At 40.7% G+C, this 26809-nt stretch overlaps 1 protein-coding gene across 1 annotated transcript in view; it reads left to right on the top strand.

Moving 5' to 3' along the window:
* Thsd4 (thrombospondin type 1 domain containing 4) overlaps positions 1 to 26809 on the top strand; it is a 610303-nt gene that overhangs the window by 141949 nt on the left and 441545 nt on the right. The window contains exon 6 of the mRNA XM_048793384.1: positions 2172 to 2274. Coding sequence (XP_048649341.1) covers positions 2172 to 2274 — 103 coding nt within the window. The remainder of the gene's footprint in view (positions 1 to 2171; positions 2275 to 26809) is intronic.

Genomic DNA, 26809 nt, shown 5'->3' with positions numbered 1-26809 from the left:
TGTTTCTGTTGTGAAAGCTACAGGCCAGCAACTGGTCTCCCATTTCTGGTTATGGTCAGGGTGGGCGGTCAACCCTCTGGGCTCTGCTTCTTGTCACTCTGGGACCCTAAGTGAGGCGAGCCACTTCTCCAGGCCTCAGTGTCCTCATCCATAAATTAAAGAGGCTGGGTTTGATTCTCTTCTGCTCTTACATTCTAATTTGAGTTAAATAGTTGGGGAGACAGGGTGTGGGCGTGGCTTTTAATTACTCCTGCGCAGCCTGGTGCCAGGCTGGCTGCACCAGAACCACCAGAGGAATTACAACCATATATCCCTGGGCCCTCTTCCCACCCTCCAACTGGGATAGGGCTGGAGAATTTGTATTTTTAACAAAACTCTTAGTGATTCTTTCTCAAAGTCAGCTTCAGATGTGGCTGCAGGGCCAGTGCCTTCTCCAAGCTGCCCAACTGATCACATCCTAGTTGAACTTAGCTCTGGCAAAAGATCGTGGAAAACATCCTAACCCATAGCTCTTCCTGGGACAGCTGGTGCTGTAGGAGGCCTACATGGGTGCAGAGTCAGGGCTGCCAGCAGGTGGGCTCCAAACCCCTGGAGACAGGCTGCCTGGCCTGTCAGCGTCTCACAGGTTGTCAGAGCTCAGCCCACCCTGCTTGTCCACCCAGTCCTTTTCCCCACCAGTTGTCATCATATGCTGCTTCACATGGCTTGTAGCTCCATATAGTTTGGCTCATGCTGTAGCAGGGTTCTGACCACTCTGGGGTTGGTGCCTGCAGCCTCCTTCCACTGTCCCCTACCAAGCAAGGGATGTTCACCCTCCTACCAGGTCTCATTCCTCCCTCTGATCCTTCATCTTCCAGGAAACCTGGTGTTTCTAATGCAATTTTTTTTTTAAATAAATCTTTGAGGAATTTGACCTATTGCATTAGCAGTTTATTCTAGAGGTTTCCTATACATGGTGCTCTTTAATGGTAAGGGGTTAGGACCCTTTCCCTTTCCTTCTGATAAAATGCACACCACATGTTTTAAAAAGCAAAAGGTGTGGCTATATATCAAAAAAGTAAATCATACTTGATCCATCCACAAGCCAAATTAGAGTTTCTTATTTTACAACTTTATTTTTCACATTTATTTTATGTCATGCTCTGCTCTATGTACCATTTATGAATTAGAAAGAAATAAGGCAGGAGGAGCTGCATGTTTTCTCAGAGTACTCTTGAGTGTCAGATTCACCTGGATAAACTTGATAATGTACAGATTCCTGGACCTTGTCCCAGACTTACTGATGAGGATCTTGCGGGGAGGGACCCAGGAGTATCTTGGGGGGAGGGACCCAGGAGTCTGCATTTCCAACAAGATCTCTGGGTGATTCTTTTGCACACTAAATTTCTAGAACTCCTGCTTCAGAGGGTGGACAGAGTTAGAAAAGATGGGGAAGATAATGAGAGAGAGATGGTGGGCACCAGACTGCTTGGATTTGAATCTAGGCTCTGTCTCGCACTGGCTATGTGACTCTTCTGTGCCTCAGTTTTCTCATCTATGAAAAATCTATGAGGCTATGATATTTACCTCATTGGTAAATGAGGTAAATATACCTCATTGGTGATTGTGAGGTTTAAATTAATTAATATGTATGACATGTTTAAAGTAATGCCTGGAGCATGGTAAGGGTTCTGGATGTGTTTGCTGTGGATATTATTCTTTGCAAGGGGAAGGGCATGCACAAACAGATGGAAACGGATGGCCTCTGTGAGGGAGGGGAGCAGACCCATCTGTCGGGATCAGAGGGTTTGAGTCAGTGGGTTTCAAATTACAGTGTGCAAAAAACTTAGCCCAAGGAGCTTGTGAAAGATTCAGTGTCCCTGCAAAGATTCTGAGTTAGCAGACTTTGTGAGAAGCCTGGGGATCTGCATTTAATTAAATGATGATGATGATGATGATGATGATGATGATTGCAGTGCTGGGGGGTAAAACCCAGCACTTGCATCCTAAGCAATGCTCTACCACTGAGCTATACCCCCAGCCCTAAAATTTTTGATGCAAATGATCAATGAAATTTCAGAAACTTGGTTTAAGTAGAAGACTGGTATTTGAAGTTGCAGGGTATCCTGGGATTTTACTGGGGCTATGGAAATTATGGACACTAACCGCATATTTTATGTCTGCTTTATTAGGTATGTCCAGAAAGTAGTAGAAGTATCCGGGAGGTACAGTGTGCATCCTACAACAACAAGCCATTCATGGGCCGGTTTTATGAATGGGAACCATTTGCAGAAGGTAAGAACAGAGCCAGCCCTGTCTGTAGAATTATTTTTGTCTGTTCCCCAACTCTGTGGCTTTCTGGTTGATGCTGGAGGCATGGTGGTGATCCTGGCTGGAATGTCAGTGGAGGAGAAAGTGTGACCCCAGGGCAGAGGGGTCTGCAGGGGTCTTTGCCAGTGGTTGCGTAGATCAGATGACATCTGGGCCATTCTCACCAGTGGGGCCTTGACATAAACAAGCACCCAAGCAAGTAGGGCAGAACATTGTTTGAGGAATCGTTTGGAACAGAAGGTTCAGACCCGATGTGGTAGTGAGCAACGGTGGAGTTTCTTTTTACTTTGGTACCTGCTGCAAGGACTGGTGTGGGAGCTTTAGAGTCTGTAGGTTGTAGAGTTGACAGTTGTGTGGTTTTCTCATGAGGGGGGTTTCCTGTGCTCTTTTCAAAGATACAGCAGAATAGGCAGGCATTGTCCTTGGGACCAAGATTGCTGCCCTTTCGAAATGACAGAAGATCTGAAGTTGGTAGCACTGGGCAACCTGGCTTACACACTGCTATTGTTTTTCTTTATTAAAACTCAGATGATAATACAGCATTTGGACTGAAAAGTGTTGAGTTCTGAGACATTTTTATCATTGTAGAAAAAATAAGCTCAGAAGTGGTATTGGGTTGGCAAAGCTGCTGGGGCTTCTATACTGACAGCCCAGTTGGCTAAAAGGTGAGTTCAGTTGCCATCAGGGCCCAGCTGAAGGGCTTTGGTGGACAGTGCTTCTCAGCCTCAGCCCAAGGCAGTAGCCAGGCATCTGGTGCTGGCCAAAACCCAGAGTATGGGGCCCTGTCAGCTGTGTCCAGGATCTGGAGAAAATGTTTTTGGAGAGGGTTTGATAGTGAGATGTGCTGACTGTTTTGTAGAATCAATGTCCAGGGAGGCCAAACTATGGAAGGTAGGGCCTCAGTAGAAGCCGTTGGGGATGGGGAAGGGAGATCCATATCTGACTGCTCTGAAATTGGATGCAAAATTTTTATAGTCTGTGCATTTTTCTCGGAGGAGAATCCGTATGTTCTATTAAATTCTGAGTGGGCCCTTGACCTCAATATTATTAAGAACAAGCTTGACTTAAAAAATTGGGACTATCAGATTCAAGTAAGAAAGATGTACAGATGAAAACTAGAGCCAGCTAAGTGCAAATACAAGGGTGGGTGGAAAGTTAGAGGGTGAACAAGGAAGGGAAGCCTAAAGGGATCGTTTTGATTCTGTGCATAGATTGGTTTGGACCTTTTCCACTCTTAATAGTATTATGCTAAGTTCAAGGTGATATCCCCCTTGGGATCCCAGAATAGATAAAGGTCATTATTGGAAACCTGACAAAATACACATTATGTGTGTGGTTTAAGTCAATAGTATTATACCAGTGCTAATGTCTTAATTTTTATATATGTACTATAGTTTTATAAGATTAGAGGAAGCTCAGAGAAAGCAGTACAGGAACTGTATGTACTATCTTTGCAACTCTTCTAAAATCAGAAATTATTTCAAAAAACATTTTAGAAAAGGCTTCATACTCACTATTAGCTAGGTCTCACGTGTGTTCTGGTAAAGACAAAGTCTAAGATAGTGTGGGCGGGGAAGAGTATCTCCCCAAATTCTCCTTCCTGGAATCTTGGAATGTGCCCTTCTTTGAAAATATGGTCATCACAGATATAATTAGCTAAGGTGAGTTCTCACTGGAGCAGGGTAGGCTCTTATTCTAGAATGACTGGCATTGTCGTAAGGAGAGGAGAAAGGCCACAGACATACAGGGGGACACAAAGTGATTGTGAAGGCAGAGTTTTCTACAAACCAAGGAACACCAAAGAGTGCCAGCAACTGCTGGGTGCTAGGAAAAGGCCAGGGCAGGGTCCTCATTAGAGGCTCCAGAGTGACATGGCCCCTGCCCACTCTTACTTCTGGATATTCAGTCTCTAGAATCATGAGGATAAATTTCTGTTGTTTTAAGCCTCCACTTTGGTAATATTTTATCATGGCAACTCTAGAAAACTAAAATAAAGAAAAGGAGCTAGGTTGTGGATTGACTGAGGTGTACCCATGGGACTAGCTCAGGAAGCTGGTTGATCTGACAAGGGCCAGGAGATTCCTTAGAGAAATGAGGCACACATCCAAAGTGAGTGACCACCTTGTGGCTCTAGGTCTACCCAAAGCAGTGGTTCTCAGCCCTGGTTGCTTATTAGAATAACTGAGGGACCCACAGTGCACCTAAGCTGCCCTAACACAAAATGTCCCCAGGGTTATGGATTAAAACTGAGAAATCAGTATTCTAGAAATACTGATTTCTGGGCTCTACCCCCAGAGACTGTGATTTAGTTGGTCTGGGGTGCAGGCTGGACATCAGGATTTTTTAAGGATCGAATGTGATTCTAATGAGTACCTGGAGTGAGAACCTCTACTCCAAGAGGAAACAGGATCCCAAAGAGGTGATGATGACAGACCAGACTGAGGGACAGAGTCATGGATGTTTTGTAAACCATAACCTTTATCCTCATGTCGGAACAACACTACTTGCTGGTGAACGTTTGGAGTAGTGAACTCTTTTATCTGAGCCTCATCCTTGTTTTATGGCTGCTTTCCTGTAACTAACTGGGGTGGGGGGATGAATTTCCCCAGCACAGCACACTGCTCAGGGCATAGTGACATGCCATCATGGCCCAGGGGTTGAAGCTGCATTGCTGGACTTCCTCTGCATGGTTGGGGGTGGCCATCATCCAGCTGCCATTCCCCAAGACCTCAACATCCTGTCAGACTTCAAGACCTGGTAGACTGAGGTCCAATATTGGTAGCTCTGTGAAGGCTACAAAGAAAAACACCGTTCCAACTATTCCCTGTGGAGGTCTGTATTGTCTGGGTTAGGTGTGATTCTGTTCTTTTTCCCACCTGATTTGGCTAGGCTTTAAGGATAATCCATGAGAGGGTTTACTTATTGAACATGTGATTTAGCTTATTCTTTTTTTGTGTGGAAAATTTCCAACATAGGTAAAAATAGAGAGAATTGTATAATGGTTTAATAATGCCCTCCTACATGCTCCTCACTTAATCTCAACAGTTTTCAACTCATGACTAATCTGTTTTATAATAATCCCACCCAGATTATGGAAGACTATTTGAATTCATATTATACAGCATTATTCATTTCTGGATGTATCAACTAGATCTCTTGATTGTAGGTGACAGAAAACTAAATGAAATACATTTAAACAAGAAGGGTATTTTGTTGGTCATGCTACTGGGAATTCCCAGAGTGGACTGGGATTCTGATTTGGCTGCAATCCAGGGAGTCAAAAGCATCAGGACCCTGCCTTTTCATCTTTCACTATCTCTTGGTTCTGCCTACTTCCCTCTTAAACACATGAGCAGGCTTGCATGGTTTTGAGCTTGCAATCGTAGTGGGGGAGATTGTTTTTTTACCTGGTGCTTTGGGTTGAGTTGTATCAAATGATATCTTAAAGTCCTAGCCCCTGGTACCTGTGAATGTGACCTTTTGTGGAAACAGATATAATTAAGATGTTAGATAGGAAGAGGTCTCATTGGAATAGAGTAGGCTCTAATCCGTGAGGAGAAAAGACACATAGACACACAGAGAGAATACCATGTGAACACACTTGGAGGGAGACAGCCACCAGATTACAGAGGAAGAGATGGTAGTGATGCTGCTGTAAGCCAGAGAATACCAAAGATTGCTGATAACCACTGGAAACCAGGAAGAGGCAAGGGAAGTCTTCCCCCAGAGACTTTAGAATGAGCGTGACCCTGGCAACACCTTGATTTCAAATTCTGGCCTATAGAACTATGAAAGAATAAATTTTTATTGCTAGCTAGTTTGTGAGATACATAACTACAGTGTTAGAAAAATTATACCCAGGGACAATTTCAATCTCAGGAAAACTATGGCCACACCTGACTCAGGTCATGTGACCAGCCTTGTCACGGGGACCCACATCAAATAAAGTGAAGATGGGCAAGTGGAGTTCGGGGTAGACTGAAAAACAGATTCTGTTAACAAAAATTAGTATGTGCTTCTTGACCATAAGTCACTGAGAATTTTAATGAACTAATTAGAATTCTGGTATATTACCAAGTACAAGGAAAGTCAGAATAATTGTAGATTAATCACCCATCTTCTACAATGTAGTTACTAGGAAAATTAGCAATCTTTAAAATATTCACTGACATCCATATCTCTCACTTGCCTAGAAGGAGCCTATGGTCACTGGAGCTGCATTTACTTTGGCTTCATTGAAATAATTCTAGGATTGTTTTCTTGACATAATTCTTCTTCCTCTTAAATGACTCCCAGGCTGACCAGTGCGAGGAAGACAGTGCTCATGTTTCTGTGGGGTGAACATGCTTTGCGGCTGGGTTTTGCATTGGCCTCTTGGTTTTGTTTGGAGTCTATTGCTGCTTGCATGTGCCCACTTAGGGAAACAGCTGCACTCGTTCAGTCCAGTGCCACATAGGATGGTAAAAGCAGAGCTCAAGCTCTGAGAAACACATTAATTCCACCAGATGTTTCTTCTTAGGCTTTTAATCACATTTCCTGGATATGGCAACCTATCCTTAGATAATGCCTCTAAGAATTTTTCTCATAGCCCTCGACCCAATGTTGTAAGAGAATGGAGGAGAACCAGGGTGCATCCTTGATTTCCTAGGGGAGTGGGGGCTTAGTCCTGTCATCCCTGCTTTCTTTTACTTTCAAAACTGGCTTGGACAATGAATTGTGTGGTCAACACAGCTAGAATGAAACAGTTTAATAGGAAGATTCTCATTTACATGCTGGCATTGGAGAAAATTATACAGTAGTCTCCCCTAATTCATGGAGGATACATCCCAAGACCCCTGGTTGGACACCTGAAATAGAGGATGGCACCAACCCCTATATATGCTATGTTTTTTCCTATGTATACATACCTATGATGAAGTTTAATTTATAAATTAGACACAGTAGATTAACAAGGATAATAAACTAGAACAATTTTTTAAAGAGAGAGAGAGAGAGAATTTTAATATTTATTTTTTAGTTCTCAGCGGACACAACATCTTTATTTTATTTTTATGTGGTGCTGAGGATAGAACCCGGGCCACATGCATGCCAGGCGAGCGCGCTACCACTTGAGCCACATCCCCAGCCCCAAATAGAACATTTATAACAATAAACTAGTACACTGTCATGAAAAATGTCTGAATATGGTCTCTCAAAATATCTTACAGTAAGATATAAACTGTCTATAAACTTTTTTCTTTTCTTAAGTTGAGAACATTTATTTTTTCACATAAAAGAAGCACTTTAGGGCTTCTCTTCACCACATCCAAGTTGCCAGCATCACCACCCTTGCACTGTGGGACCATTACGAGAGATCAGGATTCCCTGAACAGAGAACTATGGTAGAACTATGATAGAACAGGGTAGTTGATCTGATAACTGAGACAGCTACCAAGTGACCAGCAGGTAGGTAGTACAGAGAGTGTGGATGGTTCAGGATGTCATCATGCTACCCACAGTGGCACACAATTTTATACTCATGGATTGTTTATTTATAGAATTTTTCATTCAATAATTTTGGACCACAGTTGACCCTGGGTAATGGAAACCATAGAAAGCAAAACTGCAAATATTGGGGACAACTGTACCTGTTTTCATGCCCAGGGTATTGGGGCTGCTAGTCCTAGAGTCTAGAGGTTTCCTGGGTCACTGCAGACTATTCAGTAGCAGGTCTCAGTCTTAATCCATAACCCTGGGGACATTTTGTGTTTGGGCAGCCTAGGTGCACTGTGGGTCCCTGAGAGCTGAGCTAAATAAAGTAGGTATCTAAAATCCAGAGGAGAGGCTATGTCAAATTGGAACTTGCCCACTGGTGACATAAACGTGATAATTGCATATATCAAGTGACTAGCTTATGCTGCATAATAAATAATCCCAGATACTAATAACTTAATACACAGAAGTTTTTCTTGCCTGAGCTACATGGGATCTATAGTGTGTGTGCTGCACATTTGAAGACCCAAGCTGGTACAAGCTGCATCTCCCCTCCAGCACAACTGGGGCAGAGTAAGAAAATGAGTGAATCGTGCTTGAGTTCTTAGAATTTCTGCCAGCAGTGATTCCCATTATTTCTGCTCACATCTCATTGGCCACAGCAAATTATATGTCTCTCTTCACTTCAAAGAGAGCATGGAGGTACTATCTTACCAAGTGCTCAGAAGAAGGAGAACTGGAATATCTGTGACAGCCTTCATGACTAGCACAGGCAGGAAGCACTAGTGGAATTCCCTGAATGCCTTCCTCTTAAGACCAGGCAATTTTTATTAGACTGCTTGTAAGGTTAGTAGCTTTTGCTCTAGAAAATATGAATGGTACCACATAGTCTCTAATATCCACAGGGCCCTGAGGCACTTCCATCAGATTCTTCCCCTTGATTAAAGCTCTGTGGGGGCATAGATGGAATGTGGGTACCTGGGTATGCTGCTGATTGTCCCACCAGTCCAGCAGTCTGCTCTGACACACACAAAAACACTGCATTATCCAAATCCTAGTCCTAGTTCCTCAGGAACCTTCACAATGGCCAGGGCAGCCTCAGGGAAGCAGAAGGAGGGTCTCAATTCACTGATGGTGTGTCTATAATGTGTCTAGAAGACCTGGCAAGATGAGGACATGTTTGCTTTGGGGATGAAGGTATCATTGAGGCTGGGCACAGGGGTACATACCTGTAATCCCAGTGGTTCAAGAGGCTGAGGCATGAGGATGGCAAGTTCAAAGCCAGCCCCTGCAACTTAGTAAGACACTGTCTCAAGATAAAAAAATAAAAGGACTCAGTAGTTAAGCACCCCTGGCTTCAATCCCTGATACCAAAAAACAAAAAGAAGAAGGTATCATTGAGGAAAAAGCAAAGTCCAGAGGTGACCTCTTTGTGAAAATGAAACCATGATTTTGACTTATCACATGTCAAGTTTGAATGAATACAGAGCATTGAGGATGAGAGATTCAAAGTTCAGGGAGATTCCTTAGGATTGTAAATCCACATCAGAGTCATCTGCCTCAGTGAGATAATTGGAGAAAGACTTCAAGAGAATGTAGAATCACAAAATGAATTGTACAAGAACCAAGGGATGAGCTTTGGAACACATCACATTAAGGAAGCAGAGGAAAGAGGCTCCACCATCCAAGGGGACTGAGGAGGAGGCCCAATGAGTGGGAGAGGCACCAGGCATTATAATCCCAAGCATTAGTGGAAGACATATATCATTTCTTACATCATTCCAGGCCTTTATAGTTTATAAAGTTCTCCTGATATGTACACCACAATGAGTGCTAGGAACTAAATATTGTTGGCCTTCAAAATTTGTATGTTGAAATCATGACCCTTCTTATAAGTGTCTTATAGGAAGAGGAGTGGACACCAAAGGCCACATTGTAAAAACATCACATGAGCGCACAGCAAGACAGTGGTCACCTGTAAGCCAAGAGAAGAGGCCTCAGAATGAAACTACCGTACCCTCACCTTGATCTTAGATCATGAGAAATCACTGTGAGAAATAAATTTCTGCTGTTTAAGTCACCAGGCCTGCGGTATTTTGTTGACATGTCTGAGCTAAGACAATGAAGATTGAATGAAATGATAAAAATCACTTTTACTTATTGAGCATCTCCTACATACAAGGCATCATTACTCAGTGCTAATTCATTTAATCCTCCTAGTGATCTATAAACTAGGTATAATATCATCCTCATTTAATAAGAAAAAGGTGGACAGAAGTGAAACAACTTGCTCAAGGCCACCCAGCGGGTCAGTGACAGAGCCAGGTTGAAACCCAAAGTTTGGCTGCAGACTCTCTGCTCTGGTATATGGAAGTCAGGAGAAAGGTTTCAAGGTCATCAGCATTGCTGAATACTGCAAGAAGTTAAGGAGACCGGGAACCAGGAAAATGATAGTGGAATGAGCTGTTGCCCATCCTAGAATGTTCTGGAGCACGGCCATTCTAGTCATATTCCTCTACTGGAAAAGAAGTTGAAGAGGGTAACCAGTGAGGATAGCCATCTCTTAAAAAAATCAGAAATTGCCTTGAATCAGTCATCTTGAGGGTGTTGGCTAGCTTAAGGGGAAAGGGAAAGGTTTGCTTAGAATGGTAGAGAAATGAGAATGTCTGTAGATTGAGAGAATGAAGCTTGTAGAGAGGAAGTAAGGAGTTAATAGAAAAGTATCTGCTTACTTTATCCTAAAAGAAAAGATGCAAAACATGCAATTTCTTTTATGCCTGCAGAATATATATTATTGCTTTTCTGCAAGAAATTATAGAAAGCTGCTTCACCATTTAATAAAAATTAATTTATTCAAGAGAAATGAAAGCAAGCATTAAAAAGATTTTAATGTGTTCATAGTACTTTTTTCATAATAGCTCAAAACTGGAAATGACCCAAATAGCCATCAACAGGATTCTGGATAACAAATTGTGATACATTTATACAATGGAATATTACTCAACAGTAAAAAAAGTACATATGTTATAAAAAGTTGGATGAATCTCAAAAAACATTATGTTGAACAAAATAAGCTGCATGCAGGAGTACATGCTGTCTAATTCCATTTATATGATGTTCTAGGATAGGAAAATGAGACTGTGATGATAGAAATATGAACAATGTTGCCTATGCAGGTATGGGCAGTAGATTGGCTAGAAAAGAGCATGATGGAACCTTCTGGATTGATGGGAGTATTCTCTATCATGATTGGCATGGTTATTACAGAGGTGCATACAGTTGTCAGAACTGATGGAATTGCACGCTTGTGATCTGCACATTTTATTGTGCATAAATATTAAAGTTTTTTAAAATGATTCACTTTTCTATTCTCCCTCTCTCCCTCTGTCTTTCCAATTCTAGAAGTGAGATTTGAATCCAATATAAATTTCACTCTCGTAGAACTAGTCTAAGATTTGCTAGTACTTCCACCTCTTTTATTTTAAATACTCTCTCTTGCTGCATGGAGGAACAAGAAATTTTCAGGGACAATGGACTTGATAGCACATAGCAACAACTGCAAAATCACTAGAAAAAAATGTAGGGGAAACTGATCCTGTAATGATTTCTTGCATATGACACCAAAACACAGGCAACAAAATTAAAAACAGACAAATGAAATTGCATCAAACTCAATAGCTTCAACTCAATAGCTTCTGCATTGCCAAACAATTAATGGATTAAAGAGACAACCCACTGATTGGGAGTAAATATTAGCAAATCATGTATCAGATAAGGAGCTCATATCTAACCTAAGGAATTCAAACTGTTCAGTAACAAGAAAACCAACCCTATTTTAAAATGGGTAAAGGACCTGATAGACATTTCTCAAAAGAAGACATACAAAAGAACAACAGACATATGATAGAATGCTCAACATCAGTAATCGTGAGGGAAATGCAAGTTAAAGCCATAACAAGGTATGACATCACGCCTGTTAGGGTGGCTGTTATCAAACAAGGTGACGGATAACAAACATTAGTGAGGATATGGAGGAAAGGGAACCCTTGTACACTGTTGATGGGACTGTAAGTTTGTAAAATCATTGTTGAAAACAATATGGAGCCTCCTCAAAAAACTAAGAATGGAATTACCATTTGATCAAAAAAATCCCACTACTGAGTATATATTCAAAGAAATTGAAATCAGTATGTCAAAGAGACATCTGCATTCCTGTGCACCTTGCAGCACTATTCACAATAGCTAAGATATGGAAACACCTAAGTGCCCATCATCAGATGAGTGAATAAAAAATAAATGTGGTGCAAATACATCACGGAATACTATTCAGCCTTTTAAAAAAATGAAATCCTGTCATTTGCGACAAGATGGGTGCAGTTGGAGAGCATTATACTAAGTGAAGTAAATGAAGTAATCTAGGCACAGAGCAGCTTACTGCATGATCTCACTTACACATGGCATCTAAAAATTCAAATTCACAGAAGCAAAGAAGTAAAGAAAGAAGGGAAGGGTGGTTAGCAGAGTCTGAGAGGAGAGGGGATAGGTGAGGAAAGGCCACATGATGGTCAGAGTACAATTTCAGACAGACGGAATAGGTATGATCTCTTGAACAGTAAGTTGATTATAGTCATCTTGCTAATTGTTGTGCTTTTCAAAATTGCTAAGAGTGTATTTAAACATTCTTACTACATTGTCTCACAAATGGTAAGCAGGTGATGTTCATTAGCCTCATTTACACACTGCACAATGTATACATGTATCAAAATATTGCATTTGCCCCATAAACATGTACAATTATTTTGTCAAAAATAAGAATTTTAAAAACTGTATCATTTTAAGCCTCATAAACAGACAAACCATAGGGCTTCATGGAATAGGAATCCTCAGTCTCAAATCTGAGGAAGCAGAATCTAGGTATAGGTATTAGTTAATGTTCTTTATTTTCTTCCTGTAAGCAACACATATCAGTTTTGATTCTTCAAACCCAGAAGCATTTTATTGGAAGGATAACCTAGTAGCTCAGAGAATCAATAGAAAGTGTGGAGATCCTGGTATGGTGAAGGACAGAAATTGGCATGGCTGTGGGAGTCCAGGTGGACAGAACCCAGTGTCCCTAGTGTGCTGCTGCTCCAAGGGAAAAGTTACGACAGGTTTCTCCATCCACATTCAAAGTCCTGGAGAAAAGACTTAATTGATTTGCTTAGGCCACATGCCCACCCCTTAGCCAGAGTAGGCTGCGACATCCTAACTCACACAGAGTAGGGGAGAAGAAATTCCTAAAAAGGAAATCCAGATGCCGGGCCAACAAAAGATAGCACGCATACTGGTTGGCCCTAAATGACCAGTGTCCATAGCAGAAACTCATGACAAGTCAGGGTATGTACTTCATCATCAGGCATGGCGGGCTTCTTAACACTTTGGGGGGATTGGAATTGTAATTTAACACATTAGTATCGTATTTTCTTTCTTGTAATATTTGCCTTCCTTCCTTCCTTCCTTCCTTCCCTCCCTCCTTCCTTCCTTCCTTCCAGGGATNCCTTCCCTCCCTCCCTCCCTCCCTCCCTCCTTCCTTCCTTCCTTCCTTCCTTCCTTCCAGGGATTGAATTCAGAGACACTTCACTGAGCCACATCCCCAGTCCTATTTTGTATTTTATTTAGAGACAGGGTCTCACCGAGTTGCTTAGCACCTTGCCATTGCTGAGGCTGGCTTTAAACTCACGATCCTCCTGCCTCAGCCTGCTGAACTACTGGGATTACAGGCATGTGTGCCACCATGCCCAGCTTCATGTTTGCATTTCTACAGATTGCGCAGACAGGCCTTTTTATGTGTGTATGGCACGGGACTGTGGGACTGTGTATCCCCTTTGCTTCCAATCATCATGCTGGCATGATTCAAGTTGAACAATGTGCATTTACATGGGGACCACTGCATCGTTTATAAGGGGGTGATGTCAGGGAGAAGTGAAGGGGGTTAGCAGTGATTCTGTTCCCTTGCCTCTGATTTCCATAATCCTGGTCAATGGTTTAGCTCTCTTCCTGTCACTCCTAGAGTAGGATTATATGTGTGAAATGCCTCTAGAACATGTCTGCTTCTTGCATCTTGCTGAACAGGAAGGAGAGTGCCAGATGGGGCAAGTGGTTGTCATACATCTAAATCTTTTTACCCGGAAGTTTAGGATATGGAAAGGGAGAGATTATTTGAGGGAGAGAATTGCCTCTGCTCTAGGGTATTCTGGAAGATGTAAATGGTTCTTGTAAAAGCAGTTTCTTTCCTGGCACTTGAATCAGTGTCATTCTGGATAATTAGTAAAGAAAAGCCTCTGGGTATATTTCAACATCTAATAAGCAGATTAGTTTGAATATGAATAATTGTAAAGATTTGAAACCAAGCATAGAACTTAAACTCATGGCAAAATACTGAATAATGAAACCCAATCCTGTTGTTTCTTTCTCCTAAGAACTCAGCTTTCTACAAAGCCCGCCTTGCCCAGTCCTGGTAGAGCAGCTCTGGATGGGCAGGTTATTTTCCTATTCCATGGCGTTCCTGTTCTACAGATGCGGGCACCAGACTCGTGGGGTTTAGGTGGTCAACACAGGTCGAAGAATAAAACAAAAGACTCCAATTCAATGAGAAGTTTTATAAGCACAGTCAACTGAGCGGAGGACAGACATTTGCCACAGGGGCCACCACAGAATTTCTTTCTCCCTGCAGCCAAGCTGTGACTGGTTCATTTCCTTTAAAAACAATCAGATGTGCTTTTGCATCAAGGCTTCCAACACTGTTCCAGGAGATCCTGGGACTCTGTCTTAATTTCTTGTAGCACATTTCTCCCACCCTCTGCTGAGGTGACTGTGTTGTAAATTATCCTGAAGGAATGGGTGGGACATTTTATTGCACCTTACATGGATGTCAAGAAATTAGTATCTGACCAACATTAAGAAGCTTTTAGAATTAGAGGGTTTACAGCCAGCAGGTTATAAATGAATGTGCAATTTATATTTAAATTGCAAATTCAGCCCCTCCTTTGCATATTTATCAAAAACATTCTCCATCCACACAGTCCCTCCCTCAAAAGCTGTTAGATAGAAAACATAATTGTCAGTCTCCATTACTTAGAAGTTTCAGTGAGAACTTTGTATAGATCACAGTGGGACTTGCTTCCAAAGAATTAAAGGAAAATTTGCTTATGTATCTAGTCCAAGGTGGGAAGAAGGAAGAGAATGTACTCCCTCCGTGCCCCTTCTTTATCTGCCTCCACATTCTCTTTTTTTGAAAGAGAGAGAGAAAGAATTTTAACATTTATTTTTTTTAGTTTTCGGGGGACCCAACATCTTTGTTTGTATGTGGTGCTGAGGATCAAACCCGGGTCGCACGCATGCCAGGCGAGCGCGCTACTGCTTGAGCCACATCCCCAGCCTTGCCTCCACATTCTTATAATGTCATTGTAGTTTACCCTGGAATGATTATTTATGGCCTGGCTACCCTTTGGAGACATGTTGAACTAAAGATCCAGGTTTTCCCTTCAGTTATTTGAAAGCAGCCAATTTTTCATCCTGAATCTACTTTTCACCAGCCTGTGAATAATTTCTCTTTCCTTCAACTGATTCTTATGATTTAGGCATGCTCTTTATTCATCATTTTGGCTGTGCTCTTTAGAGTAGAGTACATGGGTCATAACAAGCAGGGCTCTTCACCTGTGCCACAGTCTGATTGAGTATGACTCTGATGTGTTGTATTTGGGAACAAGGAATGTCATTGGGATGGATTATTGATGTCTTGCATGGACACCACAAGGGGAAATAGCAACACGCTGCTTCTGCCATCTGTACTGCATGGTTTTTCAAATCATGGTTAAATGTGTACCAACTAATTCTTCTAGTTGGTTAAAAAATGGAATCAATCTGCATTCTTTATTGAACAGGGATGAGATTCTTAAACGTTCACAAAATTTTCAAACAATGCCTTAGGTCTCCCCACAAATGCCTATATTAAGTTTCTAATATTAAAGATACAGCAATGGGGTTGATGTGAATAAAAATAATGAGTACACATCATTATACATTGTCTAACATGTTCACATTTAAGAGGTAAATACAAACCAAACTACGTAACTGACCAGAATTTTCCTAGAGAAGTCTTATGACGGCTGTCATAGTCAGGGACAAGCCTTGTTTCTTAAGAGTGATCCTTTAGATTAGTAATTCTTTCATGGGAGCAGTGTATCTAGAGGTGGAAGGACTAAATCAAGGATAGTTTTAAGGTCTGGCCTGTCTTCATTGACTAGTTTGCATTCTGCTTTTAGATTATCTTTCCAGTCTGCATCTGAGGCTGTGTGTATTGCAACAAAAGAAAACTGAGGTAGTGGCAATTGTTTATATGGGAACTATTCTGTTTTTCAACCCAGCTGTCTTCAACCTGCTCTGTGGAAAGCAATTGTCATCATATCCTGTAGCCACATGCATGATCAGCACACCTCTAAATGCAAACTAAGGCTTCACTAGAAACTGTTTACAATACTCTCAACCCAAATACTTAGTAACTTGTATATATAGGAACATATGTTTCAAGATTACTAATTGTGATGTATATTAACCTGAAACAGAACTGGCTTTTATGCACAACCATTTCTGTTGAACACAGGAGATATCTCTGGGGATTCAACTTTCCCCTCTTTCCTGTTCTGTGACTGTCGCTGTTCCATTCCATTCACCATTGGTCCCTGACAGTGTTCCCTGATCTTTGGATGGCACACTGAAGTAATTATACATTTCTCGCCCTTTCTGTGCAAGGTCTAAGATGGTACAGATTCTGCATCTCCCTCAAGCAAAGCAGAAGCAGTCATGGCTACTCCGTTGTTATCAGATTGCTCCTGATTACAACACCTTCCCATAAGCAGTAATGGTTTTTTTAATGTGTTTTTTTTTTCTTCTCTTTTGGACTTCCAGAAAAAAACACTCACCACCACCACTACCACCATCCACTGTGCAACTTTGTTGACGACTGTGTTATGTGCATGTGGTTCAGAAATAAGACAGAGAACGGCCTCTTAGGAACTCTAGTTTTGGACTAAAGATTTCTAGAAACAGACATTTTTAAAATGAAAATGATCAATAACAGACTAGCCACTCTGGAACAGGTCAACAGAATTTACCACTCAGGATTGCTACTTAGTAATTAATAAGAAAAGATTAGGGAAACAGTTGTACAATTGTATTCAGATGATCTTTTCTCTAAAACTTTGGTGGGGATGTTATTTCTTTTTGAAGCCAGGATGAGGACAGGGCTTGGTCTTTGACAGGGGCAAGGTGTTTCTTTTGGGAGGGACCAAATAGCAGATTACAGGGGTGGAGAGAGCCAAGGGATTGCAGGGGTGACACTACAGGCTGATGAGCCTTGCCAGGAGTTTAGTGAGGCGAGGAGTCAACAACAGACCAGAGGCTAGGAACTGGCAGGGCAACTATAGATTTCACATGGTTATTGGATTAATATATTTTTGCTTTAAACTTTTATCATGTGAGCCATAATTTATTGAGCTAAATTGAGTCTCGTCCAGGGAATTGATTTGAAGTTTGGATTCATCCCAGGAAACAGCTTTCATCTAAAGTCATGCTCTAGCAAATGGTGTTGATGTTAAATTGAGCAGCTCATTGAAAATAGGACCGATATAAACAGTAGAGTAAAGCTTCTGGTTGGAGGCGAACTTGAGTACATCAGAGACAGTGAGCTGTCTCTGCTGTGACCACAAGGCTGGCCTGTCATTAGAAAAGGGAGAAAATGGGGGAGAGGACCTTACATTCCAGTCAGCTCATGTACCCTCTTGATGCCAAACATTAGAAAGGCGAAGCATATCAGATGAGTACAGCCCAAATTCCACTTGTACTTAAAGTTACGTAACAGCTCATCGTGTAATAGCTCTGGCCCTTGTCCAGCGAGCGTGTAGATATTGGCGGCTTTGCGTGCTTAATAGACCCCCATCAATCAGTCATGACACCTTGTCCTACACCAGTTGCCTTGTTTGGTTAAGCCCGCTTTGGAGGTTGTATAAATAGTGTTAGCAACGTGCTCTCCCACCCTTGGTGATAAATAGCACCTTTTAAAAAATCCTTCAGCATGTTCTTAGGATGTGAAGGAGTAGAACGTGATCCACTGTTAATTATGGTGGTTGTCAGTCTCCTGTGAATGTTCTCATGGCATCTCCAGGTGGAGAGTGTGGGGTGTCTGCACCCACCCTGGCTCCCCGGCCCTCTAGGGCCTCTGCCTTTCTGAGTCAGCTAATGTCCTGCCTCATGGAACTTGGCAAGGGTTGCCCAAGGGCTGCCAAATGCAACTGTGACTCAGGACTGGACAAGTGAATCTGAGTTCACAAAGAATGGAAAGGTGCATTTCACCCCATTTAAAAACAAATGGCTGAAATGACATGCTGGCACTGATTTCTGGGGCCACTTCTTCTGTGTGAGAGATACACTTGGGGTAGAAGGAAGAATATTGGGCAGAAGGTACAAACCACAGCCTCCTGGGAAAAGTTTCTTAACTAGAAAATTAAGAAATTACTTCCTTCTATCATGAGGTTCCAGTGAAACGATGTGGATAAAGCACATGTATAAATGCTGTAAACTCCACTAATAATGACCTGTGTCTGCCATGTGCACGGCCTCCCAGCTTCCAAGCGTAAGTAGGACTGGGCATGTGCACATGGAGCGGGGAAGGGCAATCGAGGCAGAAGGAAGGAATAAGCAGAGGGGCTTGGGCAGAAGATACAGAGTGCACTAGGGAATACCACCAAGCATACTTTGATTGGAACAAGAGTATATCAAGGGAAGAAGTGCCGGATAAGTTTGGCCTGGAATTTTGGGGCCAGATTATGCAAGTCCTCAAATAGGAGGCTAAGGAAATTGGACTTCATTTTATAGGCAGTGAAGAGCAAGCTAGTAACACAATCACAGCTGAGCTTCAGGAAAATTAATCTGGCAGCAAAATACTGCAAAACCTCTTTGGAGTAGAAGGGGAATAAATAAATAAATAATTCAAAAATTTGGCAGTAGTGTTTTTAAATGTATTCTGAAATGCATAAACTATATATTTTTAAATGATAATGTGTTTTGTTCTTTTTCTCACTGGCAGCCAAATTCCTTTTTTATTCCCTTTTTTTCTGTACTCTGTCTTTCCTCTTTACTTCTCTATCTTCTTTTCATCCTTTCTTACTTATTCACTTACTCTCTTCCTCTCTGCCTCTCTCCTGTGCCTTTCATGGTCAGTGGTATTTTGTGGGGTTCAAACCCAGCCAGGCACTGAGTTCTAGGATGGTGCTTTGCAAAGGTCCAGCTACTGGGATTCTATGCTCAGTGTGCCACCTGTGATTGGGCACCATTACTAAAAGCAACTGTGATTTTTACCAACCCCAATCCTGTGAACATAGGTATTTTGAATGATAAGGTGAATTCTTGTAATTAATGTGACCAACGTTTCTATTGTCAAACTGTCTGAACTCTGTGAAAAATGGCAATCATGTGAGAGATAAACATTCAGTGAAAATTGAAAGTATGGTTAACTTATAGTGTGTAGTGTCAGGCTATGAACAGGAAATGCATGCGACTCTCCATGGAAATGTGATTCAAGAGAAAACTGGGAGCCTCTATAAACATTTTTATATTTGTGAATCTGGGAATTTGAGAAGGTTCCGGATGTATGCCTCAGGAATGTCAAGAGTCTGCTATAAATCCAGATTTACAAAACAGATAAATTATTGAATGACTCTTCAGATTGCAAAATGATTTTTCATTTTATTAAATATTTACTGCATGTTTACCCCAAAGAAGTCCTTTAGTAAATACAGTTAGTATTTAATTTATAGAAATTCAGCATATGCAATATTATTTTGGATTCATGTATTTTGTTAAATGGAATCCTCTTTCCATAGCATTAGAAAATTTTAAGGAAAGCTTTCTTCCATTTGAAAACTGAGATTGCATATGTGAAATGGACTTATTTGATTGAGAGATTCATTTTTTACCATAGGAATTTTGTATTATGAATAATTATCAAAGCTGTTTGATAACAACGGTTCTTTTTTTTAATTTGGTTTTTTTAGTTACACATGATAGTGAAATATATTTTGGCAGATTATATATACATAGAGTATAACTTATTCTACTAAGGATCCCACTCTTGTGGTTGTACATGATTTAGAGTTACCCTGGTCATGTATAGGCCAGTAAATGGATAGAACTGGAGAATATCATGTTAAGTGAAATAAGTCAGTCCCCCCAAAACCAAAGGTTCTTATTTGCATGCTCAGTCATCACCATCTTCCCTGGGGTTTGGCTTAGGCCCTTGTGGAATGGCATCAAAGCTCTGATTCTGAGGGTTACCTGCCCCAGGACCACAGGCTTTGGCTTCCCCATTAGTAAAATGGGAATAATAATAGCATCTTCCTCAAAAGTTTTAGAGAAGATAAAATGAAATAATTTCTGCACCTGGCACCTGCTCAATAAGTCTTATGTCTTCTATCATTGCTGGTCATATCGTTATTTTTCTAGCTGCAAAGATCAGATCAGTTAAGCCAAGTGGTATGTTATTTCCCAAAGAAGGATTTTTTCTATTCAACTTTTCACATTTTGATTTTGTGCTTCATATAGATTGTTGCATATTTTCCAAAATGAGGAAATGTTTGGCATCAAACCCAAACAACTGGTGTCCAGCAGTATCAGGAGGCCCTGCCTTATCTGGTGCTTGGATTTAAAGTGTTTAAGGTTCAGTGATTTATTTCTCTGTTCAACTGTGCTGCAGACTGGTACCATTGTAAGAAAGAAGTAAAACAGAACAGGGAAGAAGTAAAAGGAAAAAGATTGGAGGGAGATATGTTATTTTATGATGTGTTAGGTTGGTCCTGGTCCCTGTCGCAGCCCTGTATTGCCCATTTAGGGACAGTATTGCCCATTCAGGGTGCCTTGGTTTTGACTTTATTGCATCTGAGCTCTGCTCCTCGACTGGCAGGTCCACATGGTCTAGTACCTGATGCTCACCCGCCACTCTTCCCCTTCACACTTTTCACTCTCACTAGGTGCATCACGGTGAACCTGCTCATGTGCTGACTCTGCTCAGGATGCCCAGCAGCCCTGTTCACTGATCCAAATTTCTTCTCATTCTCGGGGCCAAACTCAAAACTAACCATATCCCTGAGGATCCTCTGCATCCTAGTTACTCATCAATTGCTCCTTTATTACACTTGTGTATTCTTTCTGGGCTGGCTCCCTTACAGAGCACCCTATTATGGTTGGTGGTGATTATAATAACAACTACAAACACATACATGAAGTTCTCCATGCCCAGAACATTTTAATTTACACTATTTCTTTGACCTTCCTAACAAATCCCGAGGTCAGCAGGTCAGATGTTTTTAACCCTGTTGTGCCTGGTTCCTTGGTCAAGCTTTAAGTCCAGTGTGATGAAGAAGATGGACTCATCAAACCCACCAACCCTGTTACCCAAACATAGCTTTATACCACTGTTGTTTCCTGTATATTGACATTATCTCCTTAGCTAGTCCTGGACATTCTTGATGTCCAATAAGATGTCTTTAATAGTAGTTGGCCCTGTACCCAGCTCACCAAGGACTGGTTGCCTAGTAATAGTGACAGTTATTTAATGGTTACTATGTGGCAGGCATTGTGCTACGCTTCCTTACAGGAAGTAGCTCCTATGGGAGAACACTTCTGTAACACAACTGCCATTCCTAGGGTCAGGTTCAGAGAGTTTTAACAACTTTGCTAAGATCAGATGGATCAAGCAGCTAGTTAGTAGGTGACCTTTACTTATCATCTGGTAATCACAGGAGGTGTTTTTTGTGTGTTGTTTTATTTTCTAAATTTAGACTTCCTCATAGCTTAAAAGTGGAAGGAAGTATTGACTGTGAGTTATATTGCTGGATGGTAGATGGGTGGTAGAGGATAAGCCCTGTTGAAAGCACAAGGCCCAGCCATGGGAAATGGAGAAGCTGGGTGAAAAGGATCTTGCCCTCTGTCCTGTTTGGGTCCTTCAGCCCATGGTTCTCTTATTGGAATTTTACATTTAATTTGATTGTGTTATGTCAATACTATTATTCTTAAAGTACAGGAATAGTATTTAGTATTTTTCCTCTTATATTCCCTAAACCCCAGACTTGGATGAATGAGAACCCTGGAAATGTGGTCCCAAGTAACACAAAGAAAGACTAGAGATGTCTGTACATTCTTACAAATGCACATGGGATTTTCAGTCTGCATAACTGTGTGTGTGTGTGTATGTGTGTGGTGTGTGTTCTCTTAATAGAAAAAGACTTTTTATATTACCATTGAGAGGAAAAGTGGGATGCTTGGGTATTTTTAAAATTATGTTGATAAAGATAATTAATGCTGTATAATAATATGTTCTAGATCCAAGCAGCTGCTTTTCTTTCTTGCTCTTAAGTTTTGAGACATAAACTCATAGAAATAAGTGTTGGGTATTATATGTGGGGAGGTGCCCACAGCCTTGCCAAAGAAATGGTTCATGCTACATTTTCAGACTCTGAGTGATAGAAATTTCAATAAGTACTTTTCTTTCTGAGAGGCCAAGTTACTTGTATAATATGGCAGACCCAAAGTGTTTCTGATTTCTGTAACAACAACAACAAACTGTTGTTCTTTATTTTGAGTATTAATGCTACCCTGGTAAATGACAGCCATGCCATCACATGTAAACAAACTGTCTCAAAGATTCCTAGACACCTGGATCCAAGCTCCTCATATAATTCTCAAGAGTTTTTCATTACAATAGTCAGCTCTGCCTTGCAGTGGTAGATTTCAGTGATAGGAAAAAAGTTTTCTAAATAAGTCAACTTGTGAATAACAAAAGAATTCATCATATCCATGTCTTTAGCCTCTATTTTTTAGAACATTTCTTTCTCCATTAAGGTAAACAATAATTCAAGAGTAAGTTTAAGAATGCTGGCCACAATCAAAATAGCTAGCTTCATGTCCCCATAGCCACTATTCAAAGAGATATTGAAGCAGACTTTCAGGAGCACTGTTACTAAACATATTGCAATGTTATTAAAAAGTAGAATTTTAAACCACTGTTTGCATTTACTTTTTTCTTTTTAGAAAGAGTGTGTTGCACTCTTCTGAAACTATAGCAGAAGCGGGGTTGTCACCAGACTCCTTGTAGGCTGCCAGACTCAATGCTAGTCATCATTGCTACATATTCACAGATGTCAGCACTGTTCTTACTGTAAATAGACTGAGATGGGATAATCACACCTTCTTTTAAATGACTTCATTGGATATGTTCTAGCTAAGCATTTTGCATGTTAACAAGTTTTCGTAAACAATATTACAAACAGTATAAGCAAAGGCCTTTAAATGGACTTATCATTATACAAAACTTCCCAGCTAGCTAGGAGGTCTCTCAGCTATTCCTTCACTTGTGTCTATTGTCTATTGAATAATTCAAATGTTGTTGTTTTATGGCATCACTAATTTTTAGCTTGGCTATTTCTTTTTGATCCAAATCCAAATAATGCGTCTCTTTACTTTAGAGCTTCACCAAATATTGTCTTGACTGAGCTTCCCCTCCTAAGATGTTTCTGAAACTGACCCCAAGGAAATTTATGAACAACATAATACTGTGCTAATTGTATTTTCTAATGAATTGTTCCCAACTCCAACTTTTCCCTTAAACTGAAAGAATTCTAGGGATTTTTATTAAAAAAATTGTATGTTTTTTTATTATGCTGCATTACAAAAATTTTTTTTTAATGCAACTGACACTCAGCTTTCTTCCACCAACACTGTCTGTACTAGGGCAAGGGCAGAAGCTCTGGGGATTTAACCAGGCCTTTCACATGCTAGGAAAGTGCTGTATCACTGAGCTATATCCCCAGCTCTCTTTAAAATATTAATTTTTAAGACAGGGTCCACTGAGTTGCCCAGGCTGGCCTTGAACTTGGATCATCCTGCTTCAGCCTCCCAAGTTGCTAGATTACAGGCGTGTGCCACCCCATCCAGCTTTCACCAACATTTCTTTTAAAGCAAGGTTTAGGCCCATGTTCATCTCCACTATGTCAAACTCTTTATTTGACATATGCATTAGTGACCAGTAACACCAGTATGGGGTCATACTATTATTTTTGTTGTTATTTGTTGTCAATTTTACTGTGGGGAGATTTCACAATAACTTTTGCTGATTTTTGAATTATTTTGAATTTTGCCTATTATCTTCCATATTTTTGATCATTTATTCTTCAAACTTCCAGTCTTTAGCAAATGACCAACATTCCTATAAGTAGGAATACTCCTGTTTGAAAAGCATGATATTTGAGTTTAAGTCATAGTGGCAAGCAGATTAATACGAAAAATTGACTGCCTGGAAAATATACCATAGAAAATGTAATACTTAGGAAATAAAAGAAAAGTATCAGAGGAGCCTATGGATGGTTGAATATGGCAGTGTCAGATGCTTGTATTTATAGAAGGAAATGGAACAAAGTTCATCATTTTACTGAATACCATGTTAATATTTAATACTTAGAAAATTATACTGGTATCCAAGAAAAACTGAATATAATCTTCTTATTATCCTACAGTGTTTTTTTTTAAAAAACTACAGATCTAGACTTTACCTATTGCTATATCTGTAATAAGCATTATGGGATAATATTAATGTTCTTACATTCTTCTTTGATATGCATGAGCATATTTTTAAATTTAGATGTTTTATATCCAAAGTAGTTCCAGACACTAACTGAAAAAACAATCAAGCTTCACATGGCGAAAAGAAATATGAATATGTTCCTAGAAAAAGCCCCCAGCTAGAGAGCTTAAAATCAGATAAAGATTTTTAAAATAGCCTCTCGTGAGGTAAACATAACTTGTTGAAAATCATCTTGCACATTTTTGAAACTGGAACAAACCCCCTGCCACCCAGGAGTCAAGGACCACTCTGTGGGCGAGTGCCAAGGGCACAAACTTGCATATTTCAAATGCTTCCTATTTGTTTTCAATGATCTGAGCTGCTGGAGGTGGTGCAGTAGATTGATAAACTATGTTAGGAGATGTGGAGCTCAAGATGGAATTTTTAACCCTTCTCTGTCTGAAATTGCAAGGTTTCTATAGCTGAGGGCTAATACACTCCTCAAAATCAGTTTGGTAAAAAGCTTTGAGAAGAAATTGACTTTTTTTGTATTTGAGTAAATTTATGCAATATATACAGCATGCCCCATAGATTTAGTTGATAAAAGAAATCAGTCCACAATAAATACTTACTGTGAGACAAGACAAATACCAATCAGAAACTTTCTTATCCTGTCATTTTGATCCCCCTTTGAAAGAGAACATTCTAATAAATGAGAAAGTACCAGCCTGGAATTCATACCTGTTTGGTTTGACAAATGTTAATAACTATTCTTTCTGAGGATTCCAGAAGTAATAGACAGCACCTGAAAATCACCATAGAGATGATCTGATTAATTCCCCCATTGTACATGTGAGAAAACTGAGGCTTGTCTCATGACCTGATAAGGTCAAAGGACCACATGAGAGAGCAGATGGGGAGCTTAAATAAGTACCCTGACTTATCTCACCATCCCATCTCCTGTAGATCAGACCCAGCTGGAAGCCTGGGGGCAAGGGCTCCCTTCTAGAATCAGAGCAGGACAGATAAAGGCAGAGAATCAGTCTGAGAAAGTAGATAACAACAAGCACGGTGACTACATCCAGATTTAAAAGATCCTTATAAATTCAGTGAATGATTTCATTCAGTTAATTAATTAATTAATTTTGCAGTACTGGGTGTTGATCCCAGGGATGTTCCACTACAGAGCCACATCCCTAGCCCTATTTTGTATTTTATTTAGAGAAAGGGTTTCTGTCTCTAAAGCTCCTTGCTTTTGCTGAAGCCAACTTTGAACTCATGGTCCTCTTGCCTCAGCCTCCTGAGCCACCGAGATCACAGGCATGCATCACAGTGCCCAGCTCTTATTTTATTTTTATATTTTATTTTGAGACAGGGTCTCACGAAGTTGCCTAGGCTGTCCTTGAACTTGTGATCCTCTTGCCTTAGGCTTCTGAGTCTCTGGGGTTATAGGCATGTGCTACCATTCCTGGCTCATTCAGTAAATTCAGTATCTTATTAATCACAACAGCATTCACACACATTTATTTAAAAATAGTGCCTGTATGCATGTGTGTTGCTTGTTTAAATAACAAGTCTGGTTACAACATTTGGTGAATTTATGAATTTAGACTTTTCTTACAATGATACCATGACTTCCACAGTCTTCTGCATGGGGGATTTCTGCATACAGAAAACAAAGAAACCACTCTCAATGGGCAAATCCCCAACTGGCAAGGTCTCTATTTGTTACTGTTGCTTTTTGAAAATAACTCTTTTAGGAAAATAGCTAAATATTGCCAGAATTTTAGTTATGACCTAGACTCTGTATCGAGGTACTTCTGGCATGCTACCTCAGACCCACTTAGCTGACCCTAAGGATCTTGACTCACTCACTGCCAAAACCATCCTCTATGGACAAAACCCAGTAGCTCCTAGTCTCTTGGTGCCCCCTGGAACTTCCCTGTTGACTCTGAGAAGCAAGACTCCAAGGACCCCTTGACACTCATGAGAGAACAGCTCTCACTAATGAGAGATGGAAATTAGTTGAATTATTGTCCCTTCCTCCCATCTGGATGGACTATCTTAAGACACAGTACTTCCTGCTTCCAGGAATTTGGAAACATGATGATCCCAGGGATAATGCACTGGACACCCAGAAGAGGTCAGCTGGGAACATATCCCAGCCTGTTTTCTCTCCCTCCTTCTCTTTCTCATTCCCCATTTCCCTCCCTGAATAAAGTAGTAGCTCTGCTTTAGGAACCCAGGCTAAGAGAGATACCAGGGTGATGCCTTCATGGGTTCTCTTTTTGAAATTCAATTTTCAAGGGAACTGATTAAGCAACTGCGATATAAGTATGGAGGATTTTAAGTGGACCTCTGGTTGTTCTTAGGGATTGG

Source organism: Marmota marmota, unplaced genomic scaffold (assembly GCF_001458135.2).
Source record: "Marmota marmota marmota unplaced genomic scaffold, marMar, whole genome shotgun sequence".
Lineage (NCBI taxonomy): Eukaryota > Metazoa > Chordata > Mammalia > Rodentia > Sciuridae > Marmota > Marmota marmota.
The sequence above is the reverse complement of the archived record's forward strand: the minus strand, read 5'-3'. Positions and strand labels throughout refer to the sequence as shown.